Source organism: Asterias amurensis, chromosome 13, assembly GCF_032118995.1.
Source record: "Asterias amurensis chromosome 13, ASM3211899v1".
NCBI lineage: Eukaryota > Metazoa > Echinodermata > Asteroidea > Forcipulatida > Asteriidae > Asterias > Asterias amurensis.
Window position 1 is genome coordinate 3896747 of NC_092660.1, and position 23095 is coordinate 3919841.

Consider the following 23095-nt stretch of genomic DNA (forward strand, 5'->3'; position numbering starts at 1 on the left):
CCAACTATCCCAGAAGAAGGAGAAGAACCAAATATCCTGTTGGATGAAGTTCACCGAGCCATTAGACACCTCAAGACAGGCAAAGCCCCAGGATTTGATGGCATATCGGCCGAAGAGCTAAAAGCAACAGGTGAAACAGGCACTAAAATCATACACAAACTGTGCAACAAAATATGGGACACAGGTGAAATTCCACAGGACTGGGGGAGAGCCATCATTGTACCCATCTTCAAGAAAAAGGACAAATTGGATTGCTCCAACTACAGGGGAATCAGCCTCCTTAGCCTGGCGGGAAAAGTCTTCTGCAGCATATTACACAAACGAATGCAGACCCAAACAGAAAACATCCTAGCTGAATCACAGGCAGGCTTCAGACCAGGACGTAGCACCACCGACCAACTCTTTACTTTAAGACAACTAGCAGAAAAGTATAATGAGATAAGAAAACTTTTATACTGCTGTTACATCGATTATCAAAAGGCTTTTGACACAGTCTGGCAGGAGGGTCTCTGGCAAGCTATGCGACACCTGGGCTACCCATCAAAAACGGTAGATCTCCTTAGAGCTCTCTACGGTGTATCACAAAGCGCTGTAAGAGTTAATGGGGAACTCACTTCATGGTTCACTACCACAACAGGAGTCCGGCAGGGATGTATCTGTCCCCCCAACTCTTCAATATCATCCTGGAGCTGGTATTGAGACTTGCGATTCAAGATCAACAGATTGGTGCAAGAGTTCAAGGGCAATACATCAACAATCTTCGTTTTGCAGACGATATTGTACTTCTGGCAGAAAACGAAGAAGACCTCCAGTTTCTAGTTTCAGAGGTTGATACATTCAGCAAGAAGATTGGTCTGACAATAAACAAAAGCAAAACTGTAGTCCAAGTCCTTAACAGAGGTAAGGTCCAGCTTAGCATACAGATAGATGGTAAATCCTTGGACCAAGTCGAAAACTTCATCTACTCGGGGGGTGTGATTTCAGAAATCCCCACCAGTGAAAATGACATCAAACGTAGAGTTGGACTTGCCATGGGGGCCATGCAAAAGCTGAACTCTATATGGACATCCAAAGACATCAAGAATTCAACCAAGCTTAATCTTTACAGAGTCTTGGTTCTACCAATAGCCACCTACAGCTCCGAAACATGGACACTAAAGAAAGCAGATGAGCAAAGATTAAGGGTTTTCGAGATGGCCTGCTTGAGGAAAATACTGGGGGTCACCAGAAGGGACAGACTTCGCAACACAAGAGTACGTGAACTGCTTCACTACTATAAAGATCTTCCAACTTCAATTAGGAAAACTAAACTCAAGTATTTTGGGCATGTGAACAGAATGGGCAATGGCCGATACCCCAAAATACTTCTAGAGGGCCACATTGCAGGAAACAGACCCAGAGGAAGACCAGGGAAACGATGGCTGGAAGGTATCAAGCACTTCTGTGAAGAGGCTGACATACCATCTGTGGCAGCAGCAGGACACCTTTAGCAAGGAACAGAGACCTATGGAGACTCTTAGTTGGGAAGCCATCTCCGGGATCTACCTCGGGAGGACGGCTATGGTGATGATGATGAATATAGGCCTATATTTTAACGATCTCAGACGGTTTTTTTCTTTTTTAAGTTTCTTTTTAAAAAGAACCCAGTCGGTTGTCGTTTAAAATGTGTCGGGCGCTTATTTTAAAGAAAAATGGCCTTCCTCTTCCTTTTTTCAAAAAGGCATGACGCTAAACATGTTTGTTTTGCCTTACCACGCTCACACATTTCAATTTGAAGATTTTCAATCAAGTACGGCTCGATATCGCCAGAGAAACATCAATAATAGTCTTCAGATATAGCGAAAGGGAAACCAGGGAATTGATAATAACAATAAAGACACCCACCACATTGACTGGTGCATTATTCACCGTCACATTTAACTGCAAGACCCATTTATTTATGTTTTGCAAACAACATGGGTGGAAACAGGTACATGTGAACAAATAGCGTAGGTGGATTGGGTAGAGTTGGACATTGAAAGGGATGAACTAATAATGTATACCCCATGCCTCCACATTGACTGATAAGTGTATTCACCGTCACAGTCAACTGCAGAACCCATTTACTTGTTTTAAAGGGGTAGAAAGGGGTACCTGTACACAAATGGCGCAGGTGAATTGGGTAGAAATGGGTTATGAATGGGATGAACTATTATACAGCGGGGGTGAAAGATTTACACCCACCACCGCATTGACTGATGCATGTATTCGCCGTGACCATCAACTGGATGACTCAAGTTATACTCATTAAAACAATTAAGGGTGGAAATGGGTATCTGGTGAACAAATAGCGTAATGTGAATTGGGTTGATGGGGCTAATGAATGTGATGAACTATGTACAGGGAAGTGATGGATGTAACGTCAACATATTAAAGGAATTGACATTTGTATAGGTGGACTGCAAGCAAAGGGTGAAAACGGGTACCAGGTGAACAAATACCAAAGGTGAATTTGGTAGAATGAGGATATGAAATATAATATTACGCAGGGGAGTGATGGATGTACACGCATTAAAAGTCAATATCCTAAAGGAATTGAAAACGGTAGGTGGACTGCAAGCAAGGGTGAAAATGGGTATCCTATTAACAAATTCCATGGGTGAATTTGGTAGAATGGGGACATTAAATGAAATACTATAGGAGTTGTGGATGTATATGCATTAATGTCAATATCCTAAAGGAATTGAAAACGGTAGGTGGGCTGCAAGCAAAGGGTGAAAATGGGTAGCCTATAATCAAATTCCATGGGTGAATTTGGTAGAATGGGGACATTAAATGAAATACTATATGAGTTGTGGATGTACATGCATTAAAAGTCAATATCCTAAAGGAATTGAAAACGGTAGGTGGGCTGCAAGCAAGGGTGAAAATGGGTATCCTATTAACAAATTCCATGGGTGAATTTGGTAGAATGGGGACATTAAATGAAATACTATAGGAGTTGTGGATGTACATGCATTAAAGTCAATATCCTAAAGGAATTAAAAACGGTAGGTGGACTGCAAGCAAAGGGTGAAAATGGGTAGCCTATAATCAAATTCCATGGGTGAATTTGGTAGAATGGGGACTTTAAATGAAATACTATATGAGTTGTGGATGTACATGCATTAAAAGTCAATATCCTAAAGGAATTGAAAACGGTAGGTGGACTGCAAGCAAAGGATGAATTAACAAATTCCATGGGTGAATTTGGGAGAATGGGGACATTAAATGAAATACTATATGAGTTGTGGATGTACATGCATTAAAAGTCAATATCCTAAAGGGATTTAAATTGGGAAGTGGACTGCAAGCAAATGAACTAATCAAAGGCAACAAAACGTGACCAGGTTTGGGAACATAAACGCGTGGGCCGAGTGCAAGGTGATCAATCGCGGAGGGGAATATCGTTTTGTTTTAAATGCCAATGAGTTGTCATGATTTTACCCAACGGAAGTATAACAAAATATAGCTTAGGGTTTTTTAAAACATTCAACTGTGACTTCAGGGCACTGGCAGACATTTTGTATCAGACAGATTATTTCATTTAATATTATCTCTATACACATGCATATTATTGGCTTTTGTTGAGTGGGGTATGGTGGACCAAAAGGTCATCAAATATTATGTGTGTTTTCGAATTACAGGTATTATGTTTCAGTACAGTCGTATTGGTTAAAGCCTCGTGAATTCTCATGGCGAATGATGGGTTAAAAACGACTGAAAGCCTGTACATAAATCGTGTTCTCGCAAATGCCATATATAGGCATTTTGTAATTAGCGATGGGGGCTGCTGCAATACTTATGATTGGAAATGGAAATTTGAGATATGCCAATTTGATGTATTGCAATATCAGATTTTTACATTTCATTTACTAATTCTGGTTGTGAAGCCAAGGGCTCTCAGAAAAGCGTACTTAATCACACTACAAGAACCTCACGGAGAGAAGACAATGAAGGAAGTTTCAATTTTAGATGTGGGAGGAAAACCAAAGGGAACAATTTATTCAAAGGAAATCCATTAAATCGGGAAGGGACTGACGACCCAACCCACATAGTGCCCCTACGGGATTCAAACATGGGTTCTAGATGTGGAAGGCGAGGAAGACACTTCTACGTCAACTCGACCGTCCAAATTACAAGACGTGAAGGGTTTGTGCATACACTCTAAAAAATCCCGGGTCAAAATTGACCCGGATTTGGGTCCCAGTGGGCCAGACCCATTTCTGGGTCAGTTTGACCCGGAATCCGTGTCAATGTGACCTGATATTTGGTTAAAAAATGGGGATTTCTTGGATTCCGGGACACACTGACACGGATTCCGGGTCAAACTGACCCAGAAATGGGTCTGGCCCCCCGGGACCCAAATCCGGGTCAATTCTGACCCGGGAAGTTTTAGAGTGTAGGGATTCACGCCACTAATTATAGAGTAAACAGTGCATCGGCCTCATTATTGTTTGGTAGGGCCTCAAAATAATGTATTTTACACAGATTTGAGGGCCTGAGAAGTTGTTGACTATCAACTTGATATATTTTGGATGACATATGCCCTGAATTAACTAGTTTTATGTGTAGGGACAATTTTCAAGATTAATGCGCGGACGTTTGGAAAATTAAACTGGGCTGTAGGTTTTTTATTTCTCGACAGGCCTTGTGGCTCTCCGTATTAAATTGAGAAGAGGATGTAAAAATTGGTGAGACTTCTAAGTAATTTTAGTGTATTATTTTATAAGTATTTAGCATTTTGCCTTGTAGGCTGTGGGTGTTTGGTTAGTGGGTGAACCCTTAGGGATATCAGACCAGCGGTAGCAGGTGAAGTGGCCAGGGTTTAAAGGTCAACGGGAAACGCATGGCTGAGTAACGTTGTTATTATTACTGTTTTTTATGAGACACGTGTAGTATTAATCTGTGCAGTGGTGCGTAAAGCAAAGATGGGCGCAAAATATTATGCGTAGGAAGATTCGCAGAAACTGCGTCCCAATGGAATACACCATGAGAGTAACTATAAATATAAATATGAATAGTAAAGATACCATGGTTTTAAGGAGAATGCACGAATGAAATGACTCTTGATTTTTCAAAATGAAGAGTTGTTATTGTTAAACGGTAAACCCATTACATCGGAATTTATGCCTTAGCTAAGGCATCCACACATTGTGAGCAAAACAAATACGGTTTTAAAAGCAAAGGGCGTTAAAAACTGCACCGAATCCAAATGCCAAATGTCATCTCACATTTGGAGCAGTTACAGAAAAATGCATTGCCCAGAAACGGTTGACAGGCCTAAATATTATTCATTCACGGTACAAGTGCCACTTTGCAGTTTTATGCAATCATGTTGACAGCCGAAATTGCTGTCTCCACAAAACAACACTACAGTCCACATTATTGTGTTGGTGTGGAGGGGGGGGGGGGGGGGTCTATCTCAACCTCGTTCCTATTCGAGTTGATTTCCTCCCCGCCATTACGAAGCGCTAAGTGTCATTGAGTGGTAACATGATGTGTACGCTTTCCGCTCTATCAACCAATCAGCGGTGGGTGTGACGTCGTCTGCTGCTCTGGGGGATTTTTGTACATGACTACGATTCACGATTCACGATACACGATACATACAATTAAAGGCACTGGTCATGTTTAGTAATTGTCACAGACCAATATTCTCACTTGGTGTATCTCAACATAATTTTGTATGCATAAACAAACAAACCTGTTGAAGTTTGGGCTCAATCGGTCATCAAAGTTACAAGAGAATAATGAATAGAAAAAAACACCATTGTCGCATTACTTTGTGTGCTTTCAAAAGCATATTAAAGGCTTTAGCTGATTTATTTTATTATTTGAGTGAGAAATTACCTCTTTCCCAAAACTATGTTACTTTCTCGCAATGTATTGCTCGTAATACCAAGTCATTTTTATGCTAACAATTATTTTGATTATTAACCAATAGTGTCCAGTGCCTTTAACGCATCTGCGACCCCAATGCCAACATTTTTTTTATGGTGTTGGAGTACAATAAAGAAAGACATCAAAATAGAGACACCGAAGGGGATAAGTTGATACGTGTCCAGAAGCATGGATATATTTAGGTCTTCAACAACCAATTAACCCGTTTTTCCAGCTTCTGAATTGTTCCAGCTTCTGAATTCGGGCATGCAGCTTGGTAAGATATAGATAAAACAAAATCACAAACTCGACTGGTTTCACTCAGTGACTCAGAATCTAAACTGATAATTGTCAATTTTAAAATCAGTCTTGTTTTTCTCTTTGATTAAAGGTTTTATACTGTATAGAAATAAGAAAAGGGTGGAGATCATTCCTCCATTATGAAAAACAACCTTTTTATAATTTAGTGGGAATAATATGAAAGCTTACTGGTCGGAAGTTAATAATGAACCGTTTTTCTGTGAAATATTCACCTCTGAAATGTAGCCATAATTGAGAAAGCTGTCCTGGAAACCTTAAAACCTAAACAGCTGAATTCCGTTAAAGGCAGTAGACACTATTGGTAATTACTCAAAATAATTATTAGCATAAAACCTTTCTTGGTGACAAGTAATGTGGAGAGGTTGATAGTATAAAATATTGTGAGAAACAGCTCCCTCTGAAGTGCCATAGTTTTGGAGAAAGAATTAATTTTCCACGAATTTGATTTCGAGACCTCAAGTTTAGAGGTCTCGAAATCAACCATCTAAACGCACAAAACTTCGTGTGACAAGGGTGTTTTCTTCGTGCATTATTATCTCGCAACTTCGATGACCGATTGAGCTCAAAATTTCACAGGTTTGTTATTTGATGCATATGTTGAGATACACCAACTGTGAAGACTATAGTCTTTGACAATTACCAATAGTGTCCACTGCCTTTAAAGATAGACGAAGGGAAATGTGTTTACATGCTGAAAACCGTACATTGTTTCACCTTCTATCTTTTTTAAATTCATATTAATGTTTGATCAGTCAAAACATTAACAGTGTCTGCGAATAATGTGTCATCTCTAACCCGTGCTGTACAAAACAAACAAATATATTCAACGGGCAGAAATTCACCTTACCGGCTTCATTCGCGAGTTGAATTCGCTCTGTCAGTAAATTATGGGCAAATTGTAAACAGTATGTTACACTGCTGTATAATAATCTCGTGTCTTTACGAGTACACGAACGCAACGCAACGTCGTATATTAAAGCAGCGCGGGCTTTCAAGCAGTGGAGTGTTGCACTCCGGATCACGGCCGACTTAAAGACCCTGAACACTATTGGTAATTGTCAAAGACCCGTCTTCTCACTTCATGTATCTCAACGTATGCAAACCTGTGGAAATTTGAGCGCGATCGGTCGTCGGAGTTGCGAGACAACTATGAAAGAAAAAACACCCTTGTCACACGAAGTTGTGTGCTTTCAGATGCTTGATTATGGGACCTCAAAATCTAATTCCGAGGTCTCAAATTCAAATTCATGGAAAATTACTTCTTTCTCGAAAACTACGTTACTTCAGAGGGAGATGTTTCTCACAATGAGTTATACTATCAACAGCTCTCCATTGCTTGTTTCCAAGTAAGCTTTTTTATGCTACAAATTATGTTGAGTATCTACCAATAGTGTCCACTGCTTTAAAGCAGCGCGAGCTTTTAAGCAGTGGTTACACACTCCGTATCACGGCCGACTTAATTTGACGGCAAGCACCTTCTCCCTGTTTCATGATGGTGGAGAAACAGAAAACTTGCCGTATTGATTGCATAGCCCAGGGAGAATGACATCTTCTCATTAATTGAGCCAGTTTCCCTCCGCTGTGTCCAACATACTAATGCAGGTTTTCTTTTCGTCTTTTTTATTTTTACAATCTAATATGCATTTACGCACGCGATGGTATCTGAATTGACAATTGGACGTTATTCTAATGCACGGGGAGCAAACTCATATACCGTGTTGCACTCACATTATTCAAACTTTAAAGGATTCGGGTACTTTTTCAAAATTTCCACAGATTTACATTAAACTTACAGGGTTTGAAGATAACGATAGTGGAGAGCTTCACTTAAAATATTACTAACTAAGGTTGTGTAGTTTTTGAGAAATGAGTAAAACAAGTCACATCATTTTCGTCTCATGAGACCAAAATGATTTTAGCATGTAAAATGTCCTTAACCAGTTATGATAATATACCAAAACCATAGCATAACTGGTTAACACGTTTTTACATGCTAAAACTGAGACGAAAATTATTACTTTTACTCATTTCTCAAAAACTACAGCACCTCAGTAAGTAAAATTTCAAGGGAAGCTTTCTACTATCATAATCTTCAAACTGTGTAATTTCATGTAAATCTGTGGACATTGTGTTTTTTGTTAGGAAAAGTACATATACCCTTTGACGGGGGTTGGATCCGACTTAATTTGTATCGTTTTACACATCTCAATATGACAGTTGTTATACTTTTATAAAACCTTGACAGCCCCAGCCTGTCCAACTACGTCTTAAAGATTGAAAGTAAAAATAAAGCATACATATATACGGAAATATGTATGGACTATACCTGGAGATGATGCAATATAGATCATGATGGTACGGTTTAACAGAATCAATGTATGGATTTATATAGAAACATGTCATATATCTCAGTTTATACAAATGATTATCTAGATTTTACTCCCCTAGGATGGTCAGAAATAAACCAACCAACGTGTAAAATGAACACGTCACTTTGACGCACAGTGTGTTTTAAATCAATAAAATGCCGAAATGCGAAACTGGCTCATTTATTCATCACCACAGTCTTATTTTCACGTATAATTTATTGAGTATTTAATTGATTCCTGAAATTCGACTGAATCTCCATCTATGGAATAATCTTCCTGTGCATATTCTTTACAATGTTTTAAGTCCCTGTTGACAACTCATGTGTTTATCGACACTGGACACTATTGGTAATTGTCAAAGACCAGTCTTCTCACTTGGTGTATCTCAACAAACGCATAAAATAACAAACCTGTGAACATTTGCACTTAATCGGTCGTCGAAGTTGCGAGATAATAATGAAAGAAAAAAACACCCTTGTCACACGAAGTTGTGTGCTTTCGGATGCTTGATTTTGTAACCTCCAATTCTAAATCTGAGGTCTCGAAATCGAATTCGTGTAAAATTACTTCTTTCTCGAAAACTTACTTTTTACTTCAGAGGGAGCCGCGTTTCTCACAATGTTTTACACTATCAAAAGCTCCCCATTACTCGTTACTAAGTAAGGTTTTATGCTAACAGTTATTTTGAGTAATTACCAATAGTGTCTACTGCCTGTAAAAGAAGGGGTTTACCCCGGTGTTTCTGTCGAAAGCTGCTGAATGCGCCAAAGCGCCGTAAAATGTTACATAAACTCATTAACTCATAAACTCACAACTCATAAACTGAGTTTATTAAACTCACAAAAACCTGTCATGAGACAAACAATGACAAGCACTTTGAGACGCCGGTAGGTAAAGCACAATACAAAAATACTAGTGATGATTATGATAATTAATAATATTATTATTATTGGTTACTACACGACACTGAATGCATGCTAAAGAATCTGAATGCATTTTATATCCCACCGGTGTATGTCACTGCACTGGGTAATCTGATAGTATACATGTTCAGCAAATTCAATAACATACACTGGCCATACCGTAAAAAAACTCATGTTTTATTATAGATAGATACTCAAATATACATGCGATACTTTATTAGGTTACGCCATGCATTTCTGTACGTGCGACGAAGCACTGAACTGCGAAACGCCGTAAGTACAGCAACGGTTCAATCCCGATGCCACCCGAGTCACACCATCCATACAATAAGTGCAGTGGCTGCAGTTTACTATTCAGCTTCTCAATTACTGGCCAAGTATTTCGGTAATTTAAATACTAATTCTCACAAATGCTCATCAGCTTGAAGTCAGTTTGTTTAGCCCAGAGCAAAACGGTATAACCACAAACGGTACACGCTGGCCTACAATACATGCATTTTTATGAACGAGGAGAGAATAGTTTTCAAATATTATACGCAAGACTCCTGTACAAGACTTAAAGGCCACATACACCTTTGGTTACTGTCCAAGACCGGCATTCTCACTTGAAGTATCTCAATATATGCGTCAAATAACAAACTTGTGAAAATTTGGGTTCAATATTGGTCATTTGCAAGAGACTAACGAATGAAAAAAGTACCATTGTTGCATAACCTTTTGTGCTTTCAGATGCATAAAGGGCTTCAACTGAAGTCTTTTATTATTGAAGTGAAAATTTACTTGTTCTCAAAAACTACATTGTTTCACGGTGAGTCGTTTCTCACAATGTGGTATACTATTAACAGCTCACCACACTTGGTTAAAGTTTTATGCTAATTAACAGTCATTTGGAGTAATTACCAATCCACAACAGTGCCTTTAACAGTCTTTGAATGCGCAAGACTCGAGTACAGACATAACTACATTTCTTGTTATTTCATCAGTCCAATCTACAACCCCCAAGGCGACGAAACCTGGGAAAGAGAATGCCAGAGGGAGATTCTTGTACGCAGGAAATCACATAGTGCGATCCAATGGGGACGAGATTGTGATGCAATGGGTAACCCTGGCATTGGCATATAGGAACAACCATAGACGCAGCTCTATAGTAATGGGGGAAATCGGTTAGTTGAAATGTTCCATGTAGGCCAACCTCATAGCGCAATATTCTGGCAACACATGTAAATGTCCATGAACAAAAAGTCACATTACTTCAGAGCCATTTCTCACAATGTGTTTTACTATTAACAGCTCACCAGACTAAGTTTTTGTACTAAGTAACAGTTTTTTTGAGTAATTACCAATAGTGTCCATACAGTGCCTTTAACAGTCTTTGAACACGTGACTCGAATACAAGACATAACTACATTTCATATGATTTCATCAGTCCATGGAGCTATCAGTCCAATCTATACAAGCCCCAAGAAGACGAAACCTGGGAAAGAGAATGCCAGAGGGGGATTCTTGTACACAGGAAATCACATAGCGGGGACGAGATTGTGATGCAATGGGTTACCCTGGAAGAGAAAATGCTATAGGCAGTGGCATATGAACATCCATAGATGCAGCTATATAATGCGTAAGGGGAGAAAGTGGTTATAGTTGAATCGCTCCATATACCTCACAGCGCATATTCTGGCAACACATGTAAATGTCCATGAACTATATTGTATCTAAAATGAAAACATCAATTCCCCATGCGGTGCACATTTCTATTATTACTGGGTAAGGATGTCACTGTGCATGTAATTACTGTCAGTGGTTGCTCATTTGCATCCATCAAGTAACAACAGATGACCAGTTGGAGACATCCCAAACAAATTATTAAAAATGTGTTTTCTTGTCAATAACTACAATACAATCATTGCGAACGTTTCTTTGTGATGCTGAAAAACTCGCTTACGCTGTATACGCAAATCTGTAAATAATTATATGAAAACCAACCTTCGTAACCTAAAGATAACTGCTAAAATACGACATACAGAGTACCAGTGTTAATAATAATAATAATAATAATAAGACTTGTAATGCGCACATATCCACCCTGCTGGGTGTTCAAGGCGCAGTAAGACATGTCAAGGGTTCGAATCCCACCCGAATAGTATGCCTGTGATATTTTGTTCACATAATTTAGTCATAGTTTTTGTCAATAATTATTGTACATACTCTTTTAAACAATTTTTCTGTAAACACTTCTCATTTTAATGTTGTTATAATGTTTGGTTATGTTGTGTATCTTTTAAACTCAATTCAGCCCTCGGGCTGCGATGTTTGAATTTTTATTTAACCAACAATAATAATAATTCTGGAAAGTACAGATTATATAGTGCTTACACACATCGGTGTATGGATAAAAACCAAAACTAATATTCTTTACCCTCGATGCAAATATTACATTTGTGTCAAGTAGGTTATCATATCATGGGTGTATCCGTGGTAAAGGACGGGGGGATTTGACAGTTCCATTCTTAAAAATGTGTGAAAAGATTTGTACATAATGACACAGACCTTCGTGTTTTACACAGAGTTATATTGGAATATATTGCGAGAACAAAAAAGGTAAGCCTACATCGGGATGACACTTACAGATCAGCTCACCGCTTCCTTGTGTACTTAAAGGCACTGGATACGTTTGGAAATTGACAAAGACCTGTATTCTCACTTGTTGTTTCCCAACATCTGCATAAAAACACAAACCTGTGAACATTTGGGCTCATTTGGTCATCAAATTTACAATAGAATAATGACAAAAAAAAACACCCTGTGTGTGCTTCTAGTACCCAATGAAATGCTTCAGGCCTGAAGTCTTTTAGTATTAATTGAGTGAGAATTTACCTCTTTCTAAAACACTACGTTACTTCAGAGGGAGCCGTTTCTTACAATGTTTTATATTATCAATAGCTCTCCATTGCTCGTTAAAAAGAGTGTTTACGTTAATAATTATTGGACTTAATTACCAATACAGTGCCTTTAAAACACTATCCCTGCTTTTTTTCTTCATAAGTGGGGAATTCTACATAAAGGGGTGGTGGTAAATCATTGGGTCACGTGTCCAAATCCCCTGGATTTACGCTTTTGACTTGGGTGGTCTTTAATTGACCATACTCTAGTATTCTCATTTTGCGTGCAGGCTCATTTTGCAATAACAGTTTCTGAATTTTCTTAACATCGCTAAATTGTTCGGCTTATGTCAGTCTCTTGCTATACGGTTGAACATGAAACCAATTAAAGTGCACTTTATAAACCCCTCGCTTGCCCATCGAATAGGCAACATGCTTCCTGCATGGCGACCAGATTTTCTTTGTAAAATCAACGGCGGGTAATTTCCCTTCACTGTAACCGAGTTTTTAATTTCCGTTCTGCCTTCGTGGAAGTCTGCAATGGTCGTTTGCTGCACAGACTCTTTGTGAATGAACGTATTACGTTTAGACGTAACAATCCAACGCAAGGTTTGGATACATGACGCACCGTCAAACATGGCAGCTGTTAAAGGTGATTTACAGCAGACGTTAAACCTTGATAATGTGGGTTATCTTAAAGGTACAGTATTGGTAAAGATAAAAACATCAATACTTAGCAACTCAAGACACACCTGTTCACACTTGCTTTCCCTATGCCACTTGAGAATTCCCTCTTTTCCATCTTGACCGGCGCCTTTGAATGGTTTTACACCAGATTTAAGACGCCTTTATAAATGCTGTGTAATTATTAGTTATTTGTTATTACTTAATTTTAGTTTGAAAGCTTACTCGTTATAACATTATGAAGTTTTTCTATGAAATGTTTCCCTCTGAAATGAAAAAAAAAACATCATGTGAAATACTATGATAACCTAAACAAAACGCAACAGCTGACTTCAGTTGTTACAACCGAAAATAAGGACAACGTGCTGATAACGGAGTTCATACGAGAACCATTTTTTGTTTTCTTTCTAGAACAATTTCCTTCTCAAAAGATGATTTCAATATGTACAACCAAAATTAAGGACAACGTGTTTTTATGCTGGAAATTGTGCTTGATTGTTTCTTCTTCTCTATTTTCTCCTGACTCAACAACTGATTAAACTCAAGTTCACAGGATTGTTATTTCTGGGAGGCCTAGTTCATGTTAATCACACAAAACATGAACACTGTCGAATACTGTTTTCTCAGCTATATACCTTTAAAATTACACTGTGTTTGATTTCCACTTTTTAATATGACATGTGAACATGTGTTAGTGTAAAATCATTGCCCTTAAAGGCAGTGGACACTATTGGTAATTGTCAAAGACTAGCCTTCACAGTTGGTGTATCTCAACATATGCATAAAATAACAAACCTGTGATAATTTGAGCTCAATCGGTCATCGAACTTGCGAGATAATAATGAAAGAAAAAACACCCTTGTCACACGAAGTTGTGTGCTTTCTGATGCTTGATTTCGAGACCTAAAATTCTAAACTTGAGGTCTCGAAATCAAATTCGTGGAAAATTACTTCTTTCTCGAAAACTACGTCACTTCAGAGGGAGCTGTTTCTCACAATGTTTTATACCATCAACCTCTCCCCATTACTCGTAATCAAGTAAGGTTTTATGATGATAATTTGTTTGAGTACCTACCAATAGTGTCCACTGGCTTTAAAACATTTGTTTCTAAATCATTCTTAATCTGGGTGCGTATAATTAATTTTAGGAGAACGCCACACTGACTTCATTAGCAACACGGATACGTTTTTATAGAATAAATTGCAATAGGAAAGACAACAATCTTAAAGTGATACAACGCAATGCGAATTGTTAAAGCAAAGTCACGCGCTAAACCCCGCAATGACTTGAGTCTTTGCGTAGACTCCTCCACAAGGCGTTTAGTGACGTCCCTTTTACCACTGACAAGCACTCGACATCGCTATGGCCTTCAGGTGAACAAGTAGCTCCGACTGGAAAGACGTCAAGTTACGCTACAGTGGCCATGAGATTTACTCAAAGACAAGGGCAATACATTAAAAGCTCTCTCGTAAAAAATAAATACAAAACATCCGGGGAAAAAAAACACTCTTGTTTTTTTTAAATTCAAAGGCAATTCACAAAAAGCTATTAATGACATGCGGAGTTAATGGTGGGTATGTATTTATGTATGGATTGTTCCATTGGGAACTCGGCACTGCGTTGAACGCCAACCAGGGGGGTATATTAAGAAACCTCCATCAAGGGATAAACCAACCTCTATCAGGGTAGAACTCCCCCCATCAAGGTACATTAAACAACCTCCATCAAGAGATTCAACACAAATTCCATAATGGGATATAAACGACGTCCATCGAGGGACAAATCCTCCACCAAGGGTAGAAAAATCTCTATCAAGGGATAAGTACAACCTCCATCAGGGTAGAACAACCCCATCAAGGTATGTAAACAACCTCCGTCAAGGGAATTAGCAACTACATCCAGAGATTTATTAGAACAATCTCCATCTAACTAGTGATAAAATAACCTTAATCAATTTATATGCGTTTTTTTTTATATTGGTACGTTTCTATGTACTGTTTAATTCTTACAACTGTTCTTTTTCTACTATCCCCATCAAGGGATATAATATACAACCTTCATCAAGGAATATAAGCAATCTTCACAAGACAACATCAAACAACCTCCATCAAGGGATGTCCGTTTTGTTCTTTGCTTTTAATAATAAACAGCAAGGTATGGGAGGTCAAGCCACTAGACGCCCCCCCCCCCCCCCCCCCCGCTACCTCTCCAGAGGCTACAAAAGAAGGCTCAAAAGTCTCTCATGTTTGAAAAAGGAATCATTAAAAAACAACTAAAACTACCAAAAGACACCCATTGAGTCTACAGCCATTCATGAAAATAACCGAGGCTCAAAAAGACCCCTCAAGTTAGTCATAAAAAATAACTTAGAGTACAAAAGACATACCCTTGGGTTCCTTTGATGCCCTTATGATAGTAAAGTGTATTTACATAGGATATTTCACAAATCATAACAACTGCACAATATTGTACACCACTGGGAATGGATGATTTGTGGGAATTTAAATTGAGTGCTCGGGTATGCCTTACCTTCTCTCGAGGCTGCCAGACGTCTAAACCAAACTCTTGCTTTGGTGCCGCGGGCCTCCTTGATGCCGTAGAGTTCATTACAGGAGACGGTACAGCAGCAGCTGCTTGATGAGCGGCCATTATGTCATCAAAAAACAAGGAGTCGATTTCCGAAAAGAGGCACTGTAGGGGCTACTCGTCCTTAATGGATTTGCCTGTAAGGTATATTCGGCTTTCGCTTCAAGATGGCTATGTGCATGTGTCACCGTACGAGCATGGCGATTGCTAAAGGGCGTCAGATTCAGGATCGTTCTGGAATGTTTAAAAGAAAAATAATATAAAACAGCTTTAAAATGATGTTATCGAAGTGTGGGGTTTCGTTATTTACATTTCGGTTAACACGGAGGGGCTTGTGAGTACACGTGTGGGGGTGATGGGGTTGAACGCTCCGTTTGCCCCCATGGAGTAAGTCGCTTACGGTCCTCATTCAACTCGGCATTAGTCGTGACCAAGGGAGTACACACTCACATACACGGTGTCGGGTATCACACTGACTACTGATCTAAAACACAATAAAATACAGCCTCGTGTGTATTACTTTTCATCGATACCATTTGGTTTATTATTTCATATCATATGCATATCTCTGTCCTTACTCTATGATATAAGTAAACCCTTGTATTTAAACGAACGGTACTTGCCTTTTCAAAAAGCACGTTAAGGTTTCCCACGCAGCTCTTTGAACAATCACCGGTTTCTCTTGACACTTTAAAGGCAGTCCTGTTCAACGATGTGTAGTACATGAGTTCCTCTCATGTTATTTTTAGATTATCCAGAGGTAGCGCCGATATAATAAGCCCCCGTCTCCAATAAAAACTTCCGCGTGTGTGTGTGTGTGTGTGTGTGTATTAAGGAGACTTTCCTCAGAAGATCATAGAAGTAACAACGCGTATGACACTAGGGAATCCAGCCAAGAATAGTGCAACAACTAAACACAGAATATTCAACATCAGATGTCTTCAACCACTACACGACGATTCTCCCGCGTATACCTATGGGCACCCAGAGCTTTAACAAGGGTACCAATATTCTATAATGAATGACAAGATATTACCTATGGTTGAACCCAAATGACTACGTAGTGGATGAATGCGTGGGGGGATGCAGGGTTTGTGTTCGTACGGAGACCAAGCACTGAGAGCAGTTTGGTGATGCGGCCGTGTTCTGATGATGATAATAATAATAAGCGTTAGCGTCTGATGTACGTAGGCATTCAACGGCGCCACTACTTCTATTGATTCATGGCTGTGGGAATACTAATCAGCTATGCGCCTATGACCCCCAATGCTTGTGAGTGTTCTCTGCCTCTCTGTGTGTCTCCACTCTCTCCCTCTCACTCTCGTCAACCACCGTATACAGAAGGATGATTTGAGAACACCACTCTGCATTATCATTTACACTGATCTCACCAAGGGATTCGTTCACCCCAACACTGGGGCTTAATTAATTCAGGGATTCCCCATTACACACAGCGTGTTGTTGTAAAGGCATTTTTAAACATGACATCGGCTTTTAAATTTTGCATTTGGTAAACTATTTTATTTTTACTGGTGAACCATTCCATTTCAAGATTGGTCAGGAAATCTTTCAGTGCTTGAAAATTCGGGCTTTGACTCGTTGATTATTCAGGAGGTCAAACACAGAAAGGTCGCTGAAAATGGCCGAATCGACAAAATAGAAAACACAACAAAATGAAAAGAAAGAAAAAAATCAACTGAGGAACTATTCCAGTTAAATATTGTTGAGGGAATATCGCAGTGCTTGGAAATTCGGGCACAGGCTCGTAGATTACTCAAGAGGTGAAACACAGAAAGGTCGTTCAAAATGGCCGACAAATGTGACAAATAAATAGAAAAAAGAAAAAAGAAAAGAAAAAAAATCAACTGAGGAACCATTCCACGTAAAGATTGTTCAGGGAGTCTCGCAGTGCTTCGAAATTATGTCATGGACGTTCAAAATGGCCGAATTGACAAACAAATAGAAAACACCCAACAAATTAAACTGAAGAACCATTTCAGTTAAAGATTGTTCAGGACATTCTGCCATGGACTCGTGAATTATTCAAGAGGTCAAACACAGAAAGGTCATTGAAAATGGTTGCATGAACCAAAAATAGAAAGCACACAAAAACATAAAATTTAACGCCGTTTCAACTTGCATGGTTCAATATGGTTCACTATTCACCATTCTCAATTTCACCACAAATAGTGAAACATAGGCTCAGCCATATTCCCCCATCGTTTAGTCCATCAAAGGTCAGTTCCAATTAAATTGCGTAACCTAATTACGACATCCGTTCAGCACTTATATTGGCTGCCTACACTTAACATCGTGTGGAGACACATTACGTGTTACCTTATATCGCGCGCCACCCAAACTAGTAAAGAATATGGCTCTGTGATCCATATCGTGACATTATGCCTATAGTTCAGAGTCAATCACCCTGAATGGCAACAGAGAAACCTCGATGAGAGGACAGCTAATCGAAGAAAAAAGAATCACCAAAGAATGTATTATTTAATTGTACATTTGGATACTGAATACAGATCCACATGTCTGGATTTCAGCCAGACGTTATTTTGTGATTGTTTTTACTTTTTCTCGTTCGGGATATCATTCTTAATCACATGCGTCACTCGGACAAGTGTGAGGCGACTAAACATTTATCATTTGTCACCCGTTCGCCCATCGACGCCTCGTAGTCCAGCCGACGTTTAACCAACGAACACGTTGCAATCGATTGGCCGTGTTTCGAAAAGGTAAAAGTTATTCACTTTCAAGGAACATCCATTAAGCCAAATTAATACAAATGGAGTCTTCACTTTTATGGGTGGGTATTCGTTTATCTAATTGCTACATGCTATATGCCCATAAGATAGCTCAATTGGTTGATAGTCTGAACGTTTTAACCAACTTCGTGAACATTTCATCTAAAATCAACATGTCTCGAAAACGAACGTTCAGGAGAGGAAGTTATGGACAAGGCCCATGTTAAAGAACATACTTGGGTTGTCATCCTTAAACGGGCGGGCTACAGGTGGGATATAGCGTTCTATGAACCATTATGAGATATGGTGGGCGCAAATGACACTGTTCGAATTGGGTAAATTTGTTTGCAGTCACCCAAACTTTATTAATAAACTGTTATAATTTTTGTTTAACCTGATGACCCTTGAACGATAATAAATTTTTAAACTGGACATGTAGGCCTTATCTTCATAAAATCATGCCTTTGTGTTTGCATAGAGGCCTACATCGTGCTTGCTAATATCATATCCGCTAACAAATGATATATCCGTTTGCTCTGGATGATGACCGCACTAATAAATGGAGACACAAGAAGATACAAATAAAGAAGGAGATCCAATACAAAAGGGTTTTATATAGATGGAGATACCACTTAGCAGAAGATATCAATATAGGAGATACCAATATAGAGGGAGATACCAATATAGAAGGATATACCAGTATAAGGATATACCAAACAGAAAGGAGATACCAAACAGAAAGGAGATACCAGTATAGAAGGAGATACCAATATAGAAGGAGATACCAATATAAAGATATACTAGACAGAAGTAATATAAGGAGATACCAATAGAAGGAGAAACCAATATAGAAGGTGATACTATAATATAAGGAGATACCAATAAGGAGATACTAATAGAAGGAGATACCAATAGAAGGAGATACCAACATAGAAGGTGATGCTATAATATAAGGAGATACCAATAAGGAGATACTAATAGAAGGAGATACCAATAGAAGGAGATACCAACATAGAAGGTGATACTATAATATAAGGAGATACCAATAGAAGGGAATACCAATAGAAGGAGATACCAATATAGAAGGAGATACCAATATAAGGATATACCAATATAGAAGTGGATATTAATAAGGATATACCAAGCAGAAGTAAAAGAAGGAGATACCAATATAGATGGAGATACCCAAAAATAGGAGATACCAATATAGAAGGAGATACCAATGTAAGGATATACCAAACAGAATTAATAGAAGGAGATACCAATACAGATGGAGATACCAATAGAAGGAGATACCAATAAAAGAAGATACCAATAGAAGGAAAGAAGCATATATCTCACTGATTATTAGCGACTAATGGAGGCGTCCATATATAACAGCTCACGTAATAGTGTGTACCGTATAATTGCTACTGGCTTCGTGTATACCATATTATTGACCAACGTTGACCTTGATTGGTAACCTACAATTCACTGGCTTATCTCACCATACATTACAGCCAGTGTCTACAACAATTCATAATTTCTCCACACCAAGGCACATCCTCTGTGAGGTATTACGGTGGCAATTCAACATCACGACGTACGTGTATCCTGATTTTTTTGGACACGAGTTGTATAGACGTATTGTAATCAAATCCTCGGATGCAAACGAATAAAGCAAGCGAAAATAAACAGTAGGCGACTGAAGCACCGACAGACATGTTTGGTGACAAACATTATACTTCACATCTGATGCATCAAGGGAGTAGACGTTGAAACAAAGAGGAGAGCTAACTTAAGGTCAAAAGGTGACGAGAACCAAAGACAAGACAAAATAAATATATAAAAAAAAAAAATCAGTTTTGTGTGAATAAAATAGAACAAGTCTGAGGATATTGTATGTCATATCTGTTAGACATGCGAGGTATTTAGTAAAAAAATAGAATAACGGATAAAATTTCTTTATCATGGAAAAATAACAGCTAGCTTTTACTCACAAAAACTCAGCTTACCGCGTAACAAATTTCATCCCTGCAACGGGTAAACCGTGGAAAGTTTTGTGGCTTTAAAATCAGGTTGGCTCAGTCGTTTCTTCCTTTCACCTCGGTGGACTCCTGTTTTAAATCCCTGGCCAAAGCGTGTTCACGGTCAGTCATTTTGTATCTGTCTTCGAGAAAGATTAATTTATAACATAATAACACAGTTCGTCAACTGAGAATGTTGATCCAGGCCTGATACTTCACGGGAGGCATCGGAGGCGAATGCCTCCATGCCCCCTGGTCATTGCCTTGGTGCCCTTGAAATGTCACAGTAGACATTTCTTCAAAGGGTGCCCTTTACATGAGAGGAAATGTCTTGGTGTTTTACCCTTTCAAAAACAAAGCATACATGCCTGACTTACACATAATAAGAAAGCAAAAAAATAGTAAATAATTGATGATGAAGGGAAGTCTGGAAATCGTGGAATGATTGAACGATGCTTGGATTGGGAAGCAGAGATTAGTATAGAACTGGCTGCTCCTTTCATCAGTTGAAGGAAAATGGACGAGAAAGTGTAGATTCGTGGATAGAATGTACGAGCTGAATTTACATGATAGTCACGAATCTACACTTTAGAGCCTATTCTCTGAATTAAACTAAATCCCCCATCTGTGTTATTTTGTGACAGCAATTGGACACTTTCGGTAAACAGTGTTTTCCAAAGGCCCACACTTCGTGTTTCACAACTTATATATATAAAACAACAAACCTGTGAAATTAGGCTCAATCGGTCAACGGAGTCGGGAGAAAATAACGGGGAAATCCCACTCTTGTTTCCGCACGTTTCGCCGTGTCATGACATGTGTTTAAAATAAACCCGTAATTCTCGACAACGAGAATTGATAATTGTTTTAAAGTTTTCTCGAAAAGTAAAGCATTTCATGGAATAATATTTCAAGAGAAGTATTTCACCATTACCTTCTGTAAATCCTGTAAGTTATTTGTAAATCTGTTACCTTTTATTTTTTCTGTGCCGAAAGTGTATAATGGCTTTAAACGACGTTTAAAGCACATTTATAACGACATATAAGTTTTGCAAAATTTGTAAACATAGTGCTTGCCACATTATGACTTCAGTTTGAACACTCAACAACCAATCTACAGTTTGAGTGTAGATTCATAACGAATCTAAGATTCGTAAAAATCATCTACACTTCCATCAATAGAGTGACGTCACAGAAATAGTTTAATTGGGCATCATCTCAAACAATAGCCTCAAGGAGATCTTCAAGGAGAAACAATCTCACCATAAATCGTCTTGTAAGAAAAGAGTGATCACTCGCTAGGTGCAACACTTCTGTTAAGATGGTATGCATGGATCAGAACAGTCAGTTAAAGGCTAATTTATGTCACCTTGTAATTTGATGTGGATATCCATAGTGCAATTTACGTTCTGATTAATATGTGTGCTGGGATCTCTTAACGTAGCAGGGAATGTGTTGATGTTATGGTGAATGGGAACAGTCATGCAATTAACGCTAGGGATCATTTCAGAGTGACAAACAACCGGCCATGGGCCAAATGAGCAACGTCACAGATACGTCTCGTCTCTCATGATTGGTGTCCGTTTGGGCGTCTCTGGACGCGTGCTCTTATTCAGCATGTTATAATTATAATTAGCGGCATTTAACATAGCACTCATATTCGTCACTCGGTGACGCTGAAGGCGCTTCGACTTTCAGTATTTTCCGGCAAAGGTATGTTCTGGGACTACGTTTGAATAATGAGACCTTCTCCGTTTATATATCGCACAATGTAAAGTTTTACAAGGTTTTGTGGCGCAATATGCAGCCAATCAAACCAGGACACCGGGATGATCCCCTTCTCCAAACGATAAGTGCACTGGATAATTTTACGTGCGTTATGCACAACACACGGTACCAACGGCTTTACGTCCCGTCCGAAGGACGGAGCATCATGGTTGTGTCTTGCTGAATGAAGGACACTGGTGTCACGACCGGGACCCGAACCCACACTCAGCTGATCAGAAACACCAAAGCTCGAGTCCGATGCTCTTAACCTCCGTGACACGACACACCACGGTTACGGAGACCGAGGACAAAACAAGAGGGAAAATTGAAAACAAATGAGCTCGTGTGGAGAAAAGACTGGCAAGGTGCTTCATAAGAAATGTGATTTATAGAGTCTATTGGAAGATGGTACAGAAAAAAAGGAAAGACCCATAGAAGTCTTCACACTGATGCATTAGCTTAATGCACTAGCCCTTTAGCGTCTTTTACACAGTGGATTAGCGGACCCCTACAAAGGTTGTCTTTGTTCAACCTCGTCTCCACAGAGGAATTGTTAAGAAAAAAAGAAAAAAAAAGAACACTAACAGCATCCCACTACCCTGATCCAATGGGTGTGTGTTCTTGAAGTGACAATCAAAGCGAGGACTTATAAACAAAAGAAACAATAGATTCGCGATTAGTTTCTCAAGAAAACAATGGGTACACTTTTTTGTCGGGAAACAAAATTACATTGGAGGGTCCACGATTGAAGGCCATCGCAACAATAATAGGACCAAATAAACCTGATCAAGTGTGTACTGGATGTGACAGTCAACCCAGGACTTCTAAGAACAGGGACAATATTGACACATTTCACCCGCCGTCATCATCAGAATAATCTTGGATGCGCCATATTGGTGGGCAATGTC

General features: G+C 39.0%; 1 protein-coding gene across 1 annotated transcript in view; it reads right to left on the minus strand.

Annotated features, from left to right (window-relative positions):
* The window catches only part of LOC139946434 (GTP-binding protein Di-Ras2-like), a 62420-nt gene extending 45816 nt beyond the window's left edge, over positions 1-16604 (minus strand). The window contains exons 1-2 of the mRNA XM_071944081.1: positions 16288-16604; positions 15608-15898 (exon numbers count right to left, since the gene is read on the minus strand). Of these exons, the coding sequence (XP_071800182.1) occupies positions 15608-15727 (120 nt within the window). The 5' untranslated portion in view covers positions 15728-15898; positions 16288-16604. The remainder of the gene's footprint in view (positions 1-15607; positions 15899-16287) is intronic.
* Between the last annotated feature and the right edge of the window lie 6491 nt (positions 16605-23095).